The 20,860-nt window shown below is 46.3% G+C and overlaps 1 protein-coding gene across 2 annotated transcripts in view; it reads right to left on the reverse strand.

The window, feature by feature from the left end:
- Positions 1-1,528: 1,528 nt before the first annotated feature.
- Positions 1,529-20,860, reverse strand: part of LOC139416845 (adenylate cyclase type 6-like) — a 117,819-nt gene continuing 98,487 nt past the window's right edge. Inside the window, exons 11-23 of one of the 2 annotated variants that reach the window (XM_071165956.1) lie at positions 12,981-13,009; positions 12,693-12,840; positions 12,351-12,448; positions 12,054-12,141; positions 11,770-11,886; positions 11,272-11,430; positions 11,005-11,180; positions 10,720-10,755; positions 9,573-9,705; positions 7,849-8,112; positions 7,040-7,244; positions 4,328-4,452; positions 1,529-1,762 (exon numbers count right to left, since the gene is read on the reverse strand). In XM_071165956.1, coding sequence (XP_071022057.1) covers positions 1,634-1,762; positions 4,328-4,452; positions 7,040-7,244; positions 7,849-8,112; positions 9,573-9,705; positions 10,720-10,755; positions 11,005-11,180; positions 11,272-11,430; positions 11,770-11,886; positions 12,054-12,141; positions 12,351-12,448; positions 12,693-12,840; positions 12,981-13,009 — 1,707 coding nt within the window. In that variant the 3' untranslated portion in view covers positions 1,529-1,633. The remainder of the gene's footprint in view (positions 1,763-4,327; positions 4,453-7,039; positions 7,245-7,848; positions 8,113-9,572; positions 9,706-10,719; positions 10,756-11,004; positions 11,181-11,271; positions 11,431-11,769; positions 11,887-12,053; positions 12,142-12,350; positions 12,449-12,692; positions 12,841-12,980; positions 13,010-20,860) is intronic. The other variant, XM_071165955.1, reaches the window with a different exon arrangement.

Genomic DNA, 20,860 nt, shown 5'->3' on the forward strand with positions numbered 1-20,860 from the left:
AATGCGTTATATGTAATCGGATTACACACACACACACAAAAACGAACAGTAATCAGTTACGTTACCAGCAAAAATATTGTAATCAGATTACAGAAACTTTTCAAAAAGGAGATTATTTATTGGATTACTTATAAATTCAGAAAGGCTGTTTGACCAAAAAAAAATATTACGACACCTGTATTATCAATGACATTCAATTCAGCCTTGAAAAAAGGCGCAAATTTAAGTTTGTTCCAACTGACTGAGTCTGACCACAAGTCAGAGACCACTATGATGTCAGAGACCACTATGATGTCAGAGACCACTGTGATGTCACACCAAATGCGTTTGATGGATCCTTTTAGTCTTCTTCGTACGCCTCTTAAGGGGAAGTAATCCAAAAGTAACGGAAAGTAATCCGATTACTTTACTGAGTTGGGGTAATCTACATTTTGGACAAGTAACTAGTAACTGTAACCTGTGTGTGTGTGTGTGGTCTCTCTCTTTATTCGCTGTGCACAACCAAAGACAGATTTCTCAGTTCTCCTTCATATTATCAATATACTGTAAGTGTTCGCCGCTATCAAAGAACTTTACGTTGATTTCTGTGGCCTTTGTTGTCAATCATTTCAGTTGTTCATTCTGCATTCATTTCAAACTGAAATTGGTAGATGTATGTAGAGTCAGTCTCTCGTAATCAAACGTGTTCTTTGGTCGTTTTCATCCTTTTCTTCTTGTCCTTGCATATTTCATATAATACATATATAGTTTATGTTCCAAGGTCGTCACGACAACAAAAAACTATCCATTTCAGTGAAAAATAAATAATGACTCCGGACGTGAACTACTTGTAGTGTAGCTCACAACAAAACAAATATAGCCTTTTGTTCTCTAAGGCAACAGGTCTTCATTATAATTATTTCTTTATATCTTTCAAGTAGCTTTGTCGAAAAAGTGTTGAAGTAAGAAAAAAAAGTATGTGGGTGCGTTCCATACGACACCCTATTCCCTATATAGTGCACAAATTTTGACCAGGGCCCCTATATAGGGAATAGGGTGGCATTTGAGACGCAACTCTAAAGTTGTGTGCAGCAGAATACATGGTCACACACAAACACCTGTCCATCATGGAGCTGAACTGTTTTTTTCATTTTGTTCCAGTGTTCATTAGCCGTTTGTCTCTCTCTCTTTCTTGCTCTCTCGGTCTCGCCTCACTCTCCCCCTCTCTTCTCACTCCCCCTCCCCCACCCCACTCTCCCTCTTTCCCTAACTCACTCACTCACTCACTCACTCACTCCCCCCTCTCTCTTCTCACTTCTTCCCCCCCACTCTCCCTCTTTCCCTAACTCACTCACTCACTCACTCACGTCCCCCCCCCATTCTCCCTCTTTCCTTAACTCATTCACTCCCCCCTTCTCTTCCAACTTCTTCCCCCATTCTCCCTAACTCACCCCCCCTCTCTCTCTTCCAACTTCTTCCCCCCATTCTCCCCCTTTCACTAACTCACCCCCCCCCTCTCTCTTCCAACTTCTTCCCCCCATTCTCCCTCTTTCACTAACTCACTCCCCCCCCCCCCCCCCCCCCCCTCTCATCTCTCTTTTCTTCATGCATTAGCAGCCAGCGGTAATCCCATGACCGTCGGTGGTTGACTGCCCTAGGGACCATTGGGACCACTGGTAAGAAAGTATGTGGTCATCTCTCCCTTCCCCTTCACCTTAACCAGGCCTCTGTGGTCCAGCTGGTAGCCCTTTTGTACCAGGACGTGGTACAGGTCTGTGGTCACCTGGGACAAGACAACACAAGAACACTTAAGTGTGTGTATGTGTGTGTGTGTGTCATTGCCAATTTACTATGTTCCTTCTGACTGCTCAATCCACTGTCTCATCAGCCCAGCCAGGCAATTTATAAACGTGATCTCCATTATAAAAAGCATCTAGACATTATCTCACATTTCTTTTAGACTAACATTTAGTTTTAAACAGCAGAGACTTGTATAAACCTTGCTGTCTGTCTCTCCGACATCAGCAAAAAAAATGTCAATATTTGTCACGTTCTGACCTTTATTTCTGTTGTTTTTGTCATTATTTAGTATGGTCAGGGCGTGAGTTGGGGTGGGCAGTCTATGTTTGTTTTTCTATGATTTTGGGATTTCTATGTTTCGGCCTAGTATGGTTCTCAATCAGAGGCAGGTGTCATTAGTTGTCTCTGATTGAGAATCATACTTAGGTAGCCTGGGTTTCACTGTTTTCATTGTTTGTGGGTGATTGTCTATGTTAGTTGCTTGTGTCAGCACAGTTCTTATGATAGCTTCACGGTCGTTATTTGTTTATTGTTTTTGTACAGTTTATTTCGTGTTTTTCGTCATCTATTAAATGATGCATTCACACCACGTTGCACTTTGGTCTGCTTCTTACGACGATCGTGACAATATTCAAATTGGATCTCCAGCTGTCCCATAGTAATAAACGTGTCGGGAGCCTGGACGAGACAGACAGAGAGGCAGCGTTTCTCAGTCAGTTGAAATCATGAATCAGCTGGCATCATTTATTTTATTTAAAAAATGTTTTTACCTTTATTGAACTAGGCAAGTCAGTTAAGAACAAATTCTTATTTTCAATAATGGCCTAGGAACAGTGGGTTACTGCCTTGTTCAGGGGCAGAACGACAGATTTTTACCTTGTCAGCTCGTTGATTCGATCTTGCAACCTTTCGGTTACCGACCCAATACTCTAACCACTAGGCTACCTGCCGCCCCCACAATTTTATGGATATTTACAAAGAAATGTTGACTGAAAAGGTAAAACGGAACAAAGCGCAGCTTGTTTGCAGTCTTTCCAGCTTGAAGTGATTGTGTTATCTGTGTTGTTGGCTAGCTCCTCTGAACAACAGTGTCCTGACGAGAGAGCACATTTTCTATGCCAGGCTAAATCACACCTCATTAGCTCATTGGTATATGTGTCTATATAAATGTCACTAGAAAACAGCTTAAGCAAATACAACTACTGTTGTTATTCTGGCTCCACTGTTTGACGTGACTAAGTTAGCCATGGTTGACTAGCTAGCAAGCAAGGGATAAGAACGTCACATTTAGAACGAACGACTGGGTCGTGTCCATAGATACAGAACAAAAAGACTGAACGACTGGGTCACGTCTCTGGCAACTGAACCGAGAGAACGTACGACCAGCCGGCTTGGGTAGCAACCCTAGATTTGTGTCAGGACTATATATGTTGTGGAAGGAAGAAATAGTATGAATAAATTCATCAAAATAATGTTTTTTATGTAAAAATATCAATCATTATTTGAATATGTTGGTAACCCGTTGTATTAAAGTGATACAGTGTTTTGGAGGATATTGGCACGGTCTCGGGCCAAACAACACCCATGCCAATATACCCTCCAAACGTTTCGTTTGACCTTTTTCCAATTGACATTTGTTTGTATATATCCATAACAATGATGCCAGCTTTCATGATTTGGACCGACTGAGAAAAGCTGCCTGCCGGTCTGTCTCGTCCAGACTCCTGACACATTCATTACTATGGGACAGCTGGAGATCGAATTTGAATATTGAAACAATATTGCAAATGTCAGAGAGACCGACAGCAAGGTTTATACAAATCTCCGCTGTATAAAACTAAATGTTAGTCTAAAAGAAATGTGAGATAATGTCTAGATGATTTTTATAATGGAGATCACGTTTATAAATTGCTTGGCTGGGCTGATGAGATAGTGGATTGCGCCGTCAGATGGAACAGAGTAAATAGGCATTTTAATGTCATAGATTTAGCTGGTGGTAACTTGTGGAATAGACACCGGCTGGAATTCAATTGTGTTCTGTTCTATTCTATAATGTTCAAGGCACTACACAGCGGAAGGAAGAGTATATGATGGAAAGTGTAGATCTAGTTGAAGTGGAACACTTGGTATCTAGTTACAGCTATTGTTCCTTCCTTGTAAAAACTCATGGTCGCAAAATACTCTTAAGGAAGATGTCAAGCTTGACGTCTAAACGTCAGTCACCTGTACTCATCCTGAATAATGGATTCAAATAAATGAATCTCTGCCTCTTTTGTTAAGTGCTCCAACTCCTTTCTGCCTCAAATTAGTCCCTTTGGAAAGTTTTTCTTGGTGAGCCCTTCTCATGAGCTGCAGTAGGGTTTTATGTACAGCAGGTGGAAGCACTGGTCATGAAGAACAGGGGACACTGAATCTACTGTATATTGAGTTCAAGCTCATCATCTGTTTATTATCCATTCAATTCATTGACTAATTAATATTGCATTTCAATAAGTGTTAAAAGTGAAAGCTGTAGGACTCAATGACATATATAAGTAGGTGTATGTACCTGTATGCAGTCTGGGACTCCGGTGCTGTCCATTCGACTGGCTACGTTGACAGTGTTCCCCCAGATGTCATACTGGGGCTTCCTGGCCCCGATCACCCCAGCCACCACCGGACCCATGTTGAGACCTGCATGAGGAGACCACAGTCAACCTGCCTCCCTGCCTCACACCACGTCACTCTACCTACCTCTTAACTAAACCCTAGCCCAATAATGGAGCCTAACCTTACTTCTTATAGTCCCGAGGACATCACACGTTATGTTTTCCAGGTGAATTTGGCTCTGGAAGACAAGACAGCCAAATACTCCTTCTAAACGTGAATGGATTCTTAATTACAGTATGGTTCTAGAAACATAAATCCTTCTACTTTCATATTACATCAAAAATTATTTCACAAACGCAAAATACACACTTACTGTACACTGTTTTAACTTAGCTGCAGCCGACAGTATTTCTCAGTGACACTTTTGTGCCTGTCTTTCGTTTACACACAACTGTTCGGATACGCAGATAGCGAATTAGCACTCTTTCTTCCATCTGTTTCCCATAAAAAAAGCGCTGTAACATTGAAATATGGTGTGTATCAATTTCACCTTAAAAAATCTTGCTGATATGAAAGATAATGTCTTCATGCTTATAAAACCGTACCTCAAGAAATGCCTGTTAATGTTCAGACCGAGCACTGGCTCTTAACAAAACTCCCCCGTACAGAAGACGCCTTCGTTCAATGACTCTTATGTGTAATATAATCATTATCAATGGCTAGGGATTCCCAATGTTGTCCTAGAGCGCTGCAACACCCGCAGGCTTTTGTTCCAGCCCAACACTAATACACCTCAACTAATGGTTGACTACTGTCGCCCTCCAAGACCAGGGTTGATCCACACTCTCAGTGCGTAGACTTCACAAAGGGACACCTCAACAGAAACGTGAAGTTATTGAAAGACTGTTCGTTGATGTACTTCATCTGTTCTCTGTCTCATGACGGCCACTACTCCTCTTCCTCCTACTACTACTCCTCCTCCTACTACTACTCCTACTACTACTACTCCTACTACTCCTCCTCCTCCTACTACTCCTACTACTCCTCCTACTCCTCCTCCTACTACTACTCCTCCTCCTCATCCTCCTCATCCTACTCATCCTCCTCTTCCTACTACTACTGTTCCTCCTACACCTCCTATTCCTCCTCCTCCTCCTCCTACTACTACTACTACTCTTCTTCCTCCTCCTCCTCCTACACACCCTACTCCTACACATCCTACTCCTCTTTCTACTACTTCTACATCTACTACTCCTAATACTCCTCTTACTCCTACTCATCCTACTCATCCTCCTCCTCCTACACCTCCTCCTACACCTCCTCCTACTACTACTCCTACTCCTCCTACTACTACTCCTCCTTCTCCTGCTCCTCCCCATCCTCTTCCTACTACTCCTCCTCTTGTTCCTCCTACTCCTCCTCCTCCTACTACTACTCCTACACATCCTACTCCTATACATCCTACTCCTACTCCTCTTCCTACTACTACTACTACTACTACATCTACTACTCCTAATACTCCTCTTACTCCTCCTCCTGTTCCTCCTACTCCTTCTCCTCCTACTACTACTCCTACACATCCTACTCCTACACCTCCTACTCCTCTTCATACTACTACATCTACTACTCCTAATAATCCTCTTACTCCTACTACTCCTCCTGCTACTCCTACTCTTCCTACTACTACTACTCCTACTCATCCTACTCATCCTCCTCCTCCTCCTCCTCCTCCTACTACTACTCCTCCTTCTCCTGCTCCTCCCCATCCTCTTCCTACTACTCCTCCTCTTGTTCCTCCTACTCCTCCTCCTCCTACTACTACTCCTACACATCCTACATACATCCTACTCCTACTCCTCTTCCTACTACTACTACTACTACATCTACTACTCCTAATACTCCTCTTACTCCTCCTCCTACTACTACTACTCCTGCTACTACTCCTACTACTCCTCCTGCTACTCCTCCTTCTACTACTACTACCTCCTCCTCCTACTACTACCTCCTCCTCCTCCTGCTGCTGCTACTCCTCCTGCTTCTACTCCTCCTCCTCCTCTACCTCCTCCTACTACCTCCTCCTCCTGCTGCTACTCCTCCTGCGACTGCTACTCCTCCTCCTACTCCTCCTGCTCCTCCTCCTCCGACTACTACTACTACTCATCCTCCTACTCCTCCTCCTCCTACTGCTGCTATTACTCATGCTGCTGCTACTCCTCCTCTTGCTGCTACTCCTACTCCTAATACTCCTCCTCCTCCTCCTCCCCCTACTACTCCTCCTAATACTCCTCCTCCTACTACTACTCCTCCTCCTACGCCTCCTCCTCCTACTACTTCTACTCCTCCTCCTCCTGCTACTACTCCTCCTACTACTACTCCTCCTCCTACTACTCATCCTCCTACTACTACTCCTCCTCATCCTCCTACTCCTCCTCATCCTCCTACTCCTCCTCCTCATCCTCCTCCTCCTGCTACTCCTCCTGCTGCTGCTACTCCTCCTCCTCCTAATTCTCCTACTCCTCCCCCTACTACTCCTCCCAATACTCCTCCTCCCCCTACTACGACTCCTACTCCTCCTCCTCCTACTACTCCTCCGACACCTACGACTCCTGCTACTCCTCCTGCTACTACTATACCACCCTACCTTATCTCTACTATAGTTCCAGGGACTCACCTATTTTCATCTGGAAGTTATTGAAGGAGTGTTCATTGATGTACTTCATCTGTTCTTTGAGTCTCATAGCGTAGTCTGCCAGAGCCAGGATGTGTGATCGTCCCTCACGGTCGTAGGTAGAGTCGTTGAGGCCAGAGGCTGCCATATAAGTGCTACCGATGGTCTTTATCTTTTCCAGCTGGCGGAACTGGTCTTCACTGATGATCTGGGGGGAGGAACAGACGTAGGATCTTCATTTGAGACAGTTTGCTACAGCAGGGAAAAAAAATCCTGCAGCAACAGGAAAGTTCAATTATTCTGTGGATTATAATTAATGGACATTTTTGTAGGGGTTGATACATTTTTCAGAAGGGAAAATCAAGTCAAAAAAATAAAAAAATAGCCTTTCATGAACTAACACTCCCATCCCCCTACTCACACTGACTTCGCTCATAGCTACTTTATTGAGGAAAAATGTACTTCCTATGACTGACATATGTGGTTGTCCCACCTAGCTGGATAAGAGCATCTGCTAAATGACTAATATGTAATGTAAAAATGTAGTTAAAGGATTGTCATCAGCGGAAAGGAAGAGCATTACGAACTACAGTCTTCTTTTTCTTCTTTCGTAGACACAGAACATGTCATCATGCATAGACTACTGTTACTGTTCCCTCCATTGCTGATTTGTGGCTTTCATTACAGACTATTCCTAAGCGACTTACGATCTCCCGCCACTCCTCCACCTTCCCTCAGTCCTCCCCATCCTCCTCCCCTCCCTCCTCATTGGCTCTTGGGTGATTAAAAGAAGTACATTCAGAGAAACAAACCTCGTCAAAGTCTGCAATGATCTCGTTGAGCAGCCGGAGACACTCCACTCCCTCGTTGTTGGCCTCCAGCTCTACGTAGAACTCAGAGAAGTTGGAGATGGAGGCGAACATGACGGCCACACACTCACAGGACTGGTAGTAGAGCTCGTCGTTTCGCCTCTCCCGCGTCAGGAAGTGGGCGGCCACGTCTTTAGGCAGGATGTTGTGGAGGAGCCGGCGGTTGTAGGCCTGAAGCTCCTCCATCTCCTCTTTCTCCTCTGTGGCCTGGAGAGGACAGACAGGGGAATGGGGATACGGTTTGTTAAAAGGCTTGTGGCCTGGAGAGGACAGACAGGGGAATGGGGATAAGGTTTGTTAAAAGGCCTGTGGCCTGGAGAGGACAGACAGGGGAATGGGGATACGGTTTGTTAAAAGGCTTGTGGCCTGGAGAGGACAGACAGGGGAATGGGGATAAGGTTTATTAAAAGTCCTGTGGCCTGGAGAGGACAGACAGGGGAATGGGGATAAGGTTTGTTAAAAGGCCTGTGGCCTGGAGAGGACAGACAGGGGAATGGGGATAAGGTTTGTTAAAAGGCCTGTGGCCTGGAGAGGACAGACAGGGGAATGGGGATACGGTTTGTTAAAAGGCCTGTGGCCTGGAGAGGACAGACAGGGGAATGGGGATACGGTTTGTTAAAAGGCCTGTGGCCTGGAGAGGACAGACAGGGGAATGGGGATACGGTTTGTTAAAAGGCCTGTGGCCTGGAGAGGACAGACAGGGGAATGGGGATAAGGTTTGTTAAAAGGCCTGTGGCCTGGAGAGGACAGACAGGGGAATGGGGATACGGTTTGTTAAAAGGCCTGTGGCCTGGAGAGGACAGACAGGGGAATGGGGATACGGTTTGTTAAAAGGCCTGTGGCCTGGAGAGGACAGACAGGGGAATGGGGATAAGGTTTGTTAAAAGGCCTGTGGCCTGGAGAGGACAGACAGGGGAATGGGGATAAGGTTTGTTAAAAGGCCTGTGGCCTGGAGAGGACAGACAGGGGAATGGGGATACGGTTTGTTAAAAGTCCTGTGGCCTGGAGAGGACAGACAGGGGAATGGGGATAAGGTTTGTTAAAAGGCTTGTGGCCTGGAGAGGACAGACAGGGGAATGGGGATACGGTTTGTTAAAAGGCCTGTGGCCTGGAGAGGACAGACAGGGGAATGGGGATACGGTTTGTTAAAAGGCTTGTGGCCTGGAGAGGACAGACAGGGGAATGGGGATAAGGTTTGTTAAAAGGCCTGTGGCCTGGAGAGGACAGACAGGGGAATGGGGATAAGGTTTGTTAAAAGTCCTGTGGCCTGGAGAGGACAGACAGGGGAATGGGGATAAGGTTTGTTAAAAGGCCTGTGGCCTGGAGAGGACAGACAGGGGAATGGGGATAAGGTTTGTTAAAAGGCCTGTGGCCTGGAGAGGACAGACAGGGGAATGGGGATACGGTTTGTTAAAAGGCCTGTGGCCTGGAGAGGACAGACAGGGGAATGGGTCAACCACTGTCTGTCTGTAGGTTTTGAGAGGAACTCAGAATGCTGATTGGTTTTTGGTACAGTAAAGTTCGACCAGAGGTGAGAGTAATGTCACTCCGTTTGATAAATGGAGAAAGAATGAGCCCTGCAATCTTAGTGATGTCACCAGATACAACAAATGGGGCGTGAGGTGGACTCCACCTGCTGGACCAGTGTGTGTGAGGCCGGGTCCTACCTGCAACTTCCACAGGAAGTCGAGGCGTGCGGTGGACTCCACCTGCTGAGCATGTAGGTACAGAGCCAGGACGAACACCGTAAGGATGACAGGGGTCATGACCTTTAGGGACACCTTGGTCACAGTCTCCTGGCTGGATGGAGGAAACAGAACCACAATCAACCAACCAACCAACCAACCAACCAATCAATCAATCACACTCCTGGCTGAGAGGAGACAGGACCACAATCAATCAATCAACCAATCACACTCCTGGCCAAGAGGAGACAGGGGGAGAATGGACTCAGTCTAGGAGTACACATGGTAACAGAACATTGAGTTGAGAGGAGACAGGGAGAGGATGGACTCAGTCTAGGAGTAGACATGGTAACAGCACATTGAGTTGAGAGGAGACGGGGAGAATGGACTCAGTCTAGGAGTAGACATGGTAACATAACATTGAGTTGAGAGGAGACAGGGAGGATAGACTCAGTCTAGGAGTAGACATGGTAACAGAACATTGAGTTGAGAGGAGAGGAGATGGGGAGAGGATGGACTCAGTCTAGGAGTAGACATGGTAACAGAACATTGAGTTGAGAGGAGACAGGGAGAGGATGGACTCAGTCTAGGAGTAGACATGGTAACAGAACATTGAGCTGAGAGGAGACAGGGAGAGGATGGACTCAGTCTAGGAGTAGACATGGTAACAGAACATTGAGCTGAGAGGAGACAGGGAGAGGATGGACTCAGTCTAGGAGTAGACATGGTAACAGAACATTGAGCTGAGAGGAGACAGGGGGAGAATGGACTCAGTCTAGGAGTAGACATGGTAACAGAACATTGAGTTGAGAGGAGACAGGGAAGATAGACTCAGTCTAGGAGTAGACATGGTAACAGAACATTGAGTTGAGAGGAGAGGAGACGGGGAGAGGATGGACTCAGTCTAGGAGTAGACATGGTAACAGAACATTGAGTTGAGAGGAGACAGGGAGGATGGACTCAGTCTAGGAGTAGACATGGTAACAGAACATTGAGCTGAGAGGAGACAGGGAGAGGATGGACTCAGTCTAGGAGTAGACATGGTAACAGAACATTGAGTTGAGAGGAGACAGGGAGGATGGACTCAGAACACTGACACTATAAGACCTAAAGACAGAAATGAACGTACCATGTCTCTGTAGTTGTTTTATTGAAACTAGGAATCCTAGGGAAAAAATAACACACACATTTATCAAATAGTTTCAACACCTGACAAGACCTTTGTGCTTTGCACAGCTTAAGTATTTGAACGAAAACAAGTACTACTTGAACAAATACTATTTCAGGTGGGATAGGGTTAGGGTGGGCTAGGGTTAGGGTGGGCTAGGGTTAGGGTGGGCGGGTGGGCAGTAGGCTACAGTTAGTGACTCACAGGGTGTGTGTGTGTGGTGTGTGTCTGTGTGTGTTAACTCACAGGGTGCTGGCGGTGAGCAGCAGGTCAGCGTTGTCGAACAGGGCCACCTGGGGCCACTCCACCAGCAGCAGGAAGGTGACCTGGATCAGCACCATGAGGGCCAGCTTGCCTATACTGCTGATGTGGAGGAACACACTGCAGGCCAGCAGGGTCAGGAGAACACTGTAGCAGAAATACTGGAAGGGGGGGCATAGCAAGTTATAACAATGTTAATAAACACAGACAATAGTCACACCACACACACAGTAGCGTCCCAGCTGGGCTCACCTCAGGGAAGTGGCATGGTGTGGGCTGGCTGGGGCACAGGGTCAGTCCGTCCTGTGCTGACTGGCTCAGGTTGTGTAGTAGACACAGGGTCACCAAGCTGGAGGACAGGTTCCTCTCACGCACCACACAGTCCACCAGGCCCTCTCTGTCACAGGTCAACTAGAGAGAGACACAGTCTTAAATCACACGTCAACCAACAGAGAAGCCAACTGAACAGAGAAGCCAACTGAACAGAGAAGCCAACTGAACAGAGAAGCCAACTGAACAGATGGCAAACTGAACAGATGGCAAACTGAACTACTACTACACACACACACACACACACACACACACACACACACACACACACACACACACACACACACACACACACACACACACACACACACACACACACACACACACGTGTTAGTCAGTTAGCAGACACTCTTACAGTAGTGAGTGCAGACATTTTCGTAGTGCATTTGCAGGCACTATTGGGAGAATTGTCATGCCTACCATGTTAACAAAGGCAGACATGAAGAGAAGTAGGATGGTGAGAACTCCCACCAGGGTACTGTTGGTACGAGACTGGACTATATTCGTAGTCACTGTCTGCAAGGCAACTGGGAAGAGCTGGGAGGAGGAGAGAGAGGGGGAGGGGGGAGAGCGAGAGAGAGAGGGGATATTATTAATTTTGTTATACATGAAAATGTAAATTCAAACAAATGTTAACTTTTGGGTACATCTCTATAAAAGGTGCTTGTATGATTTCAAAAATGATGGAGGAGTCTGTCCTTTACCTTGACGCAGGAGTAAATGGCACAGATGAAGAGGATGTTGACGAGGATGATGAAGATGATGATGTAGACACCCAGCATGAGAGGTGTGCTGTGGAGAGGAACTGACTCAAGTCACAACTGCACCACAATCAATCCTCACAGGTCACTACTCAGTACATTTTCTATGATCGGTTAAAAAGGCTGTCCCCTATTTGGTCCTTGGAGCTGGGTACCCTGTGTCGGTTCAGCCTGACCAACTAGCAGCCTGGTTAGTTCCATACGGTTACAGACAGGTGGAGGTTTAAGAGAAGTACTTACTGTGGGAAGATGATGATCTGAATGAAACAGATGAAGCAGAAGACTAACAGAGCACAGGCCACGTAGCCTCCGAAACGATCATCCACCTTCTTGGAGAACTAAAAACACAATGAGGAGAAGAGCAGCAAACTCAACACAACACACAACACTCTGCATATAATGTCCCAAAAACATCTCTAGCTGTCAAATCCTTACTTCAAAGCTCATTTGAGGAGGTTTGGATTGGAGCCTCCTCCTCCAATGAGATTTGAGTGGGAGGTTTTGGAATTGAGGAAACAAGGATTTAACACCCAGTAATGCTTTGAGACACAGCCAATGAATCACCACCCTATCTCCTCCCACCTTGTTCTCCAGGTCTTTTGTCTGGAAGGTGAGGAGGAACTTCTTGACGTGGTCTTTACGGAGTTGGTCTATGCTGCGGGCGTCAATGGCTCGGCCCAGAAACTCATCCACCTCATCCTCAGGGTTCAGGGCCTCCTGGGAACAACGGCTAGACAAGACAGACCAGACCAGACCAGACCAGACAGAAAGAGTCAGCAACCCAATAATATATACTGGGCCAATGACTACACTACACACACACACAGAGTAACCCATTAACAACTACTGGGCCAAATTAAGATAACTCACTTGTCTTGTCTGGACGTTTCATCAATTCCCTGGGAGAAGAGAGAACGAGATGGAGAGAAGAAAAGAGAACGAGCGATAAAGAGAGAGCAAGAGGGAGGGGTAGAAAGAAAGCGAGATTAGGTTTTAGACAGGTAGCCAGTGAAAACCACAGTGAAAGATTGACTCTGTGTGTTTTTCATTGGCTGACTCAGACTTCTGCGCACTTAATCCCTGGTAGCCAGACTGATGTTTTAATTAATGCTGTGAGGATTCAAATTATACCCTCCTCCCCCCCTGGGCAATACCCCTCAGAGAAGGAGAGAGAGAAAGATGAGGAGAGGGGAAGATGAGAGGAGAGGGGAAGGGAGGAAATGAGAAGAGGAGGGGTGAGGAGAGGAGAGCAAAAGACAGAGGAAAGGAGAGAGGTTGCAGACAACAGGAGGAGAGGAGAGGATGCAGACAACAGGAGGCGAGGAGAGGTTGCAGACAACAGGAGGAGATGAGAGGTTTCAGACAACAGGAGGAGAGGAGAGGTTGTAGACAACAGGAGGAGAGGAGAGGTTGCAGACAACAGAAGGAGAGGTTGCAGACAACAGGAGGAGAGGAGAGGTTGCAGACAACAGGAGGAGAGGAGGATGCAGACAACAGGAGGAGAGGAGGATGCAGACAACAGGAGGAGAGGAGAGGTTGCAGACAACAGGAGGAAAGGAGAGGATGCAGACAACAGGAGGAGAGGAGAGGTTGCAGACAACAGGAGGAGAGGAGAGGGTGCAGACAACAGGAAGAGAGGAGAGGTTGCAGACAACAGGAGGAGAGGAGAGGATGCAGACAACAGGAGGAGAGGAGAGGATGCAGACAACAGGAGGAGGGGAGAGGATGCAGACAACAGGAGGAGAGGAGAGGATGCAGACAACAGGAGGAGAGGAGAGGTTGCAGACAACAGGAGGAGAGGAGAGGTTGCAGACAACAGGAGGAGAGGAGAGGTTGCAGACAACAGGAGGAGAGGAGAGGATGCAGACAACAGGAGGCGAGGAGAGGTTGCAGACAACAGGAGGAGAGGAGAGGTTGCAGACAACAGGAGGAGGAGAGGAGAGGTTGCAGACAACAGGAGGAGAGGAGAGGTTGCAGACAACAGGAGGAGAGGAGAGGTTGCAGACAACAGGAGGAGAGGAGAGGATGCAGACAACAGGAGGCGAGGAGAGGTTGCAGACAACAGGAGGAGGAGAGGAGAGGTTGCAGACAACAGGAGGAGAGGAGAGGTTGCAGACAACAGGAGGAGAGGAGAGGTTGCAGACAACAGGAGGAGAGGAGAGGATGCAGACAACAGGAGGAGAGGAGAGGATGCAGACAACAGGAGGAGAGGAGAGGATGCAGACAACAGGAGGAGAGGAGAGGATGCAGACAACAGGAGGAGAGGAGAGGTTGCAGACAACAGGAGGAGAGGAGAGGTTGCAGACAACAGGAGGAGAGGAGAGTTTGCAGACAACAGGAGGAGAGGAGAGGTTGCAGACAACAGGAGGAGAGGAGAGGTTGCAGACAACAGGAGGAGAGGAGAGGATGCAGACAACAGGAGGCGAGGAGAGGTTGCAGACAACAGGAGGAGAGGAGAGGTTGCAGACAACAGGAGGAGGAGAGGAGAGGTTGCAGACAACAGGAGGAGAGGAGAGGTTGCAGACAACAGGAGGAGAGGAGAGGTTGCAGACAACAGGAGGAGAGGAGAGGTTGCAGACAACAGGAAGAGAGGAGAGGTTGCAGACAACAGGAGGAGAGGAGAGATTGCAGACAACAGGAGGCGAGGAGAGGTTGCAGACAACAGGAGGAGAGGACGATGCAGACAACAGGAGGAGAGGAGAGGTTGCAGACAACAGGAGGCGAGGAGAGGTTGCAGACAACAGGAGGAGAGGAGGATGCAGACAACAGGAGGAGAGGAGAGGTTGCAGACAACAGGAGGAGAGGAAAGGATGCAGACAACAGGAGGAGAGGAGAGATTGCAGACAACAGGAGGCGAGGAGAGGTTGCAGACAACAGGAGGAGAGGAGGATGCAGACAACAGGAGGAGAGGAGAGGTTGCAGACAACAGGAGGAGAGGAGAGGTTGTAGACAACAGGAGGAGAAGAGAGGTTGCAGACAACAGGAGGAGGAGAGGTTGCAGACAACAGGAGGAGAGGAGAGGTTGCAGACAACAGGAGGAGGAGAGGTTGCAGACAACAGGTGGAGATGAGAAAGGTTATTCGCAATGCAGCCCTGCATTGACTGATCAGATCATTGTTGATGTGAAATTCAAGTTTAAAGTTGTATTAGTCGTATGTAAGTAGTCTAGCGGTTAAGAGCATTGGGCCAGTAACTGAATGTTAGAGCCGACTAGGTGAACAATCTGTAGATGTGCCTCTGAGCAAGGCACTTAACCCTAACTGGTCCTGTAAGTGGCTCTGGACAAAAGAGTCTGATAAATTACTAACATGTAAATAAAATGTACAGTAAATTGTCCAATGAAATGCTTGCAGGTTATTCTCAACATTGCAACAACAACAAAAAGAAATAATAAAACATAAGAATAGGTACATAAAGCAAATGACTCAGTAGAATAAACATGTTAAAATAAAGTATAAAACAAGAAGGTACAATTTACAGTCCAATATTTTCTGGGAAGGGGAATTGGGAGGCAAGTGTGCAGTTTTAGCAATAATAATAAGAGACTGGTAGCAGCAGTAGTGATGTGCGTGTGGCATAAATGCGCCTGTCTGTGTGTGTGTGTGTGTGTGTGTGTGTGTGTGTGTATCACGCCCTGAACTTAGAGAGCAGTTTTATTTCTCTATTTGGTTGGGTCAGGGTGTAATTTGGGGTGGGCATTCTAGGTTGTTTGTTTCTATGTTTTGGCCGGGTATGGTTCTCCATCAGGGACAGCTGTCTATCGTTGTCTCTGATTGGGAATCATACATAGGCAGCCTTTTTCCTTTTGTTATTTGTGGGTAGTTGTCTTCGTTTGTGCATGTTTAGCCTTATGGAGCGTCGCGGTCGTTTTTGTTGTATTATTGTTTTGTTGGCGACATAAAGGAAAATGTACCACGCTCAACACGCTGCACCTTGGTCTGTTCTATACGACGATCGTGACAGTGTGTGCGTGAAGGTGTACTTTTTTGCATTTTTTTATTTATTGAACCTTTATTTAACTAGGCAAGTCAGTTAAGAACAAATTCTTATTTACAATGACGGCCTACCAAAAGGCCTCCTGCGGGGACGGGGGCCTAGGATTGAAAATAAATAAATACAATATAAATATAGGACAAAACACACATCACAACAAGAGAGACAACACTACATAAAGAGAGACCTAAGACAACAACAACACATAACAACACAACATGGTAGCAACACAACATGGTAGCAGCACAAAACATGGTACAAACATTATTGGGCAAAGTCAACAGCACAAAGGTCAAGCAGGTAGAGACAACAATACATCACACAAAAAGCAGCCACAACTGTCAGTAAGAGTGTCCATGATTGAGTCTTTGAATGAAGAGATGGAGATAAACTGTCCAGTTTGAGTGTTTGTTGCAGCTCGTTCCAGTCGCTAGCTGCAGCGAACTGAAAAGAGGAGCGACCCAGGGACGTGTGTGCATTGGGGACCTTTAACAGAATGTGGCTGGCAGAACGGGTGTTGTATGTGGAGGATGAGGGCTGCAGTAGATATCTCAGATAGGGGGGAGTGAGGCCTAAGAGGGTTTTATAAATAAGCATCAACCAGTGAGTCTTGCGATGGGTAAACAGAGATGACCAAACAGAGATACCAGAGGAGTATAGAGTGCAGTGATGTGTCCTATAAGGGGCATTGGTGGCAAATCTGATGGCCGAATGTTAAAGAACATCTAGCCGCTCGAGAGCACCCGAGAGCACCCACCCTTAGCTGCTGATCTATAAACGATGTCTCCGTATTCTAGAATGGGTAGGATGTTCATCTGAATCAGGGTTAGTTTGGCAGCTGGGGTGAAAGAGGAGCGATTACGATAGAGGAAACCAAGTCTAGATTTAACAATAGCTTGCAGTTTTGATATGTGCTGAGAGAAGGACAGTGTACTGTCTAGCCATACTCACAAGTACTTGTATGAGGTGACTACCTCAAGCTCTAAACCTTCAGAGGTAGTAATAACACCTGTGGGTAGAGGGGCATTCTTCTTACCAAACCACATGACCTTTGTTTTGGAGGTGTTCAGAACAAGGTTAAGGGTAGAGAAAGCTTGTTGGACACTATGAAAGCGTTGTTGTAGAGCATTTAACACAAAATTCAGGGAGGGGCCAGCTGAGTATAAGACTGTATCATCTGCATATAAATGGATGAGAGAGCTTCCTACTGCCTGAGTTATGTAGTTGATGTAAATTGAGAAGAGTGTGGGGCCTAGGATCGAGCCTTGGGGTACTCCCTTGGAGACAGTCATTGACCGAGACAGCAGATTTTCTGACTTTATACACTGCACTCTTTGAGAGAGGTAGTTGGCTAACCAGCCCAAAGGCCCCTCAGAGACACCAATACTCCTTAGTCGGCCCACAAGAATGGAATGGTCTACCGTATCAAAAGCTTAGGCCAAGTCAATAAAAATAGCAGCACAATATTGCTTAGAATCAAGGGCAATGCAGCAAACTGAAAAGAGGAGTGACCCAGGGGTGTATGCACTTTGGGGACCTTTAACAGAATCTGACTGGCAGAACGGGTGTTGTGTGTGGAGGACGAGGGCTGCAGTAGATATCTCAGATAGGGGGTGTGAGGCCTAAGAGGGTTTTCCTGCCTGGTTGGCCCTGTCCGGGGGTATCGTCGAACGGGGTCACAGCGTCTCCCGACCCTTTCTGTCTCAGCCTCCAGTATTTATGCTGCAATAGTTTGTGTCGGGGGGCTAGGGTCAGTCTGTTATAGCTGAAGTATTTCTCCTGACTTATCCAGTGTCCTGTGTGAATTTAAGTATGCTCCCTCTTCTCTCGGAGGAACCTGAGTCCTAGGACCATGCCTCAGGACTACCTGGCCTCCTGTCCACCTGGTCATGCTGCTGCTCCAGTTTCAACTGTTCTGCCTGCGGCTATGGAACACTGACCTGTTCACCGAACGTGCTACCTTGTCCCGGACCGGCTGTTTTCGACTCTCTCTCTAACTCTGAATGATTGGCTATGGAAAAGCCAACTGACATTTACTCCTGAGGTGCTGACCTGTTGCACCCTCTACAACCACTGTGATTATTATTATTATTAGACCATGCTGGTCATCTATGAACGTTTCCAGATATCATCAACAGTAAAACAATCAAGGTACGGCAGAGGACAGGGAGAGATCTGCAGTGCTGATTTATGACATCTGAATGTGCATTAGATGGCAACAAGAACATATTATACAGCAATTTCATCAGGTAACATGAATACAAAGACAGCGAGAGCTGGTTAGAATATAATGGGAGGCCAAAAGTCTGTGTAACCAATAGAGTGACAGAGTCCCGAGTGTTGGAACAAACATAGTCTGTCCCAAGGTTGAGTAAAGAAAGTTTGTAGTCTACAAAGTAAGCAGGAGTCATTAGGCAAATAGCAAAATGCACAATATTTTTTTTATATATATAACTACTTAATATATAGCCATTGTAAATTCAGTCATTTGCACCAACAGCGCATGAGTGCTGGAGGTGAGCGAAAGCTCAGGAGAGAGGGGGGAGTGTGGTGGGGGTACCTGTACCAGACAGGGGGAGACAGGCCAGGGCAGACGGTGAACAGATCGCCAGGTGGAATCCAAGCAGCAGTACAGCAGGTAACAGGAGTAGGTGTCACACCCACTTGGGAGGAGCTTTTATTTCTGGAGTCAGATTTCTTGTAGAAAATGCCAGTGAATGGTCTTTGAACAGCATGAGGGGGCTTCAGAGGACGCTTCAAAGACTTCTCCCACTTGTTGGGCCCAAAGGCCTCGACACTTTTTACTTCACACCTTGATGCTAATTGAATTTGTATCTGGTCTGTCCTTGCAAGTCTTAACTCAGTGTTCAGTCCCCATGAAATATATAATTGTTTATATCATTATATCATTTATTTTTTTCATTTTTTCTCTTTTTCTTCTTGGCTTTCAAAATAGCATCCGACCAAACACTACTCACTCAGTTCCAGGTTGGATGGTGTCCTCCTGTCTCTACTGTTTGTTTGCTAGAGCACCCTCCGTATAGCTTGGAAAAAGAAATCCTTGGAAGAAATAATCTCTACAGTTAATTTTGGTCAATTTCCTCTTCCAAGGTTTTCTTTCTACAAACAGTAGAGACCGGAGGACACCAGGTTGTATGTTTGGTTGTATGTTTGGAGTTTTGATCTGGAGCGAAGGCCATGTTGTGGAGGTTAGCATCCTACATATGTACCTGCCGAAAAATCCAAGTTTATCGAACTCCAAATCTATCCTTTTGTAAAAACACATGTTGAAAAATGTGAGAGCTCACATGCAGCTGTGCCTCTCTCTCTGAAGGTGTAGAGAGTCAGTGCAGGTGGTCAGTACAGTTCAGTACAGTTCAAGTGTTCAGCAGTCTGATGGCTTGTAGATAGAAACTCTCTCTGTTGGTATCAGACCTCATGCTCTGATACCATTTGCCCGACAGTAAGGGAGTGAACAGCTCATAGCTGGGGTGTGTGTGGGGTCTTTGATGATGCTTCCTCAGGCAGCTTCTCGGAATCATATCAGTCTTTAACAAGTGTAAGGCTAGCTGTCTGCTGCTGGCCACTAACTTCCATTGGGTGTTGGCTGTCCACTAACCACAGTAGGGCTGTGTAACTCCCACTTGTTGTGATGCAGGTTGGTCTGTACTAATCAATACAGGTTCTGGGCTTTCCATTGGCTGTTTGAGAGCTTTAGGCTTATAATAGACACAGTTGATTAATAAAGCTAGAGGAATTCTACAACATAGAGAGCCCTTTTAAAAGCAACTGGAAATAATCCTAAAACAATCATCTATCAGTTCTCAACCAATTCTAATTGGTCTATGACAGCCATATTCTAATTGGTCCATGACAGCCATATTCTAATTGGTCCATGACAGCCATATTCTAATTGGTCCATGACAGCCATATTCTAATTGGTCCCTGAACGTGTCCAGACAAATGAAAATAAAGTTACACACTCATCTCTCCATGATGGGGATTTATTTGTCCAAAGAGCCTTTATCAAGGTGTAGTGCTGAGCGAATACCCGAAATGTCGGTTATTTTGGGGATTGACAGACGGTTCAATTATCTGAATTCCATGTTGTTGTGTTTTTTTCTCTGTGAGCTCAATGAGCACATTGAGCAGTTTCTCTAGAGATACACTACATGACCAAAAGTATGTGGACATTGAAAATCTAATTCCAAAATCATGGGCATTAATATAGAATTGGTCCCCCCTTTTCTGCTATAACAGCCTCCAATCTTCTGGGAAGGCTCTCAGTTGCCGTTCCAATTCATCCCAAAGGTGTTCGATGGGGTTGAGGTCAGAGCTCTGTGCAGGCCAGTCAAGTTCTTCCACACCAACCTCGTCAAACCATTTCTGTATGGACCTCGCTTTGTGCACGGGGGCATTGTCATGCTGAAACAGGAAAGGGCTTTCCCCAAACTGATGCCACAAAGTTGGAAGCACAGAATTGTCTAGAATGTCATAGTATGCTGTAGCATTAAGATTTCCCTTCACTGGAAATAAGGGGCCCGAACCATGAAAAACAGCCCAGACCATTGTTCCTCCTCCACAAACATTACATTTGCCACTATGCATTGGGGCAGGTAGCACTTGTGCTTCTGCTCGGCCATGGAAACTCATTTCATGAAGCTCCAGATGAACAGTTCTTGTGCTGACGTTGCTTCCAGAGAAGTTGGGAACTCGGTAGTGAGTGTTGCAACCAAGGACAGACTATTTTTACGCAC

The sequence above is a fragment of the Oncorhynchus clarkii genome, chromosome 9 (genome assembly GCF_045791955.1).
Source record: "Oncorhynchus clarkii lewisi isolate Uvic-CL-2024 chromosome 9, UVic_Ocla_1.0, whole genome shotgun sequence".
Lineage (NCBI taxonomy): Eukaryota > Metazoa > Chordata > Actinopteri > Salmoniformes > Salmonidae > Oncorhynchus > Oncorhynchus clarkii.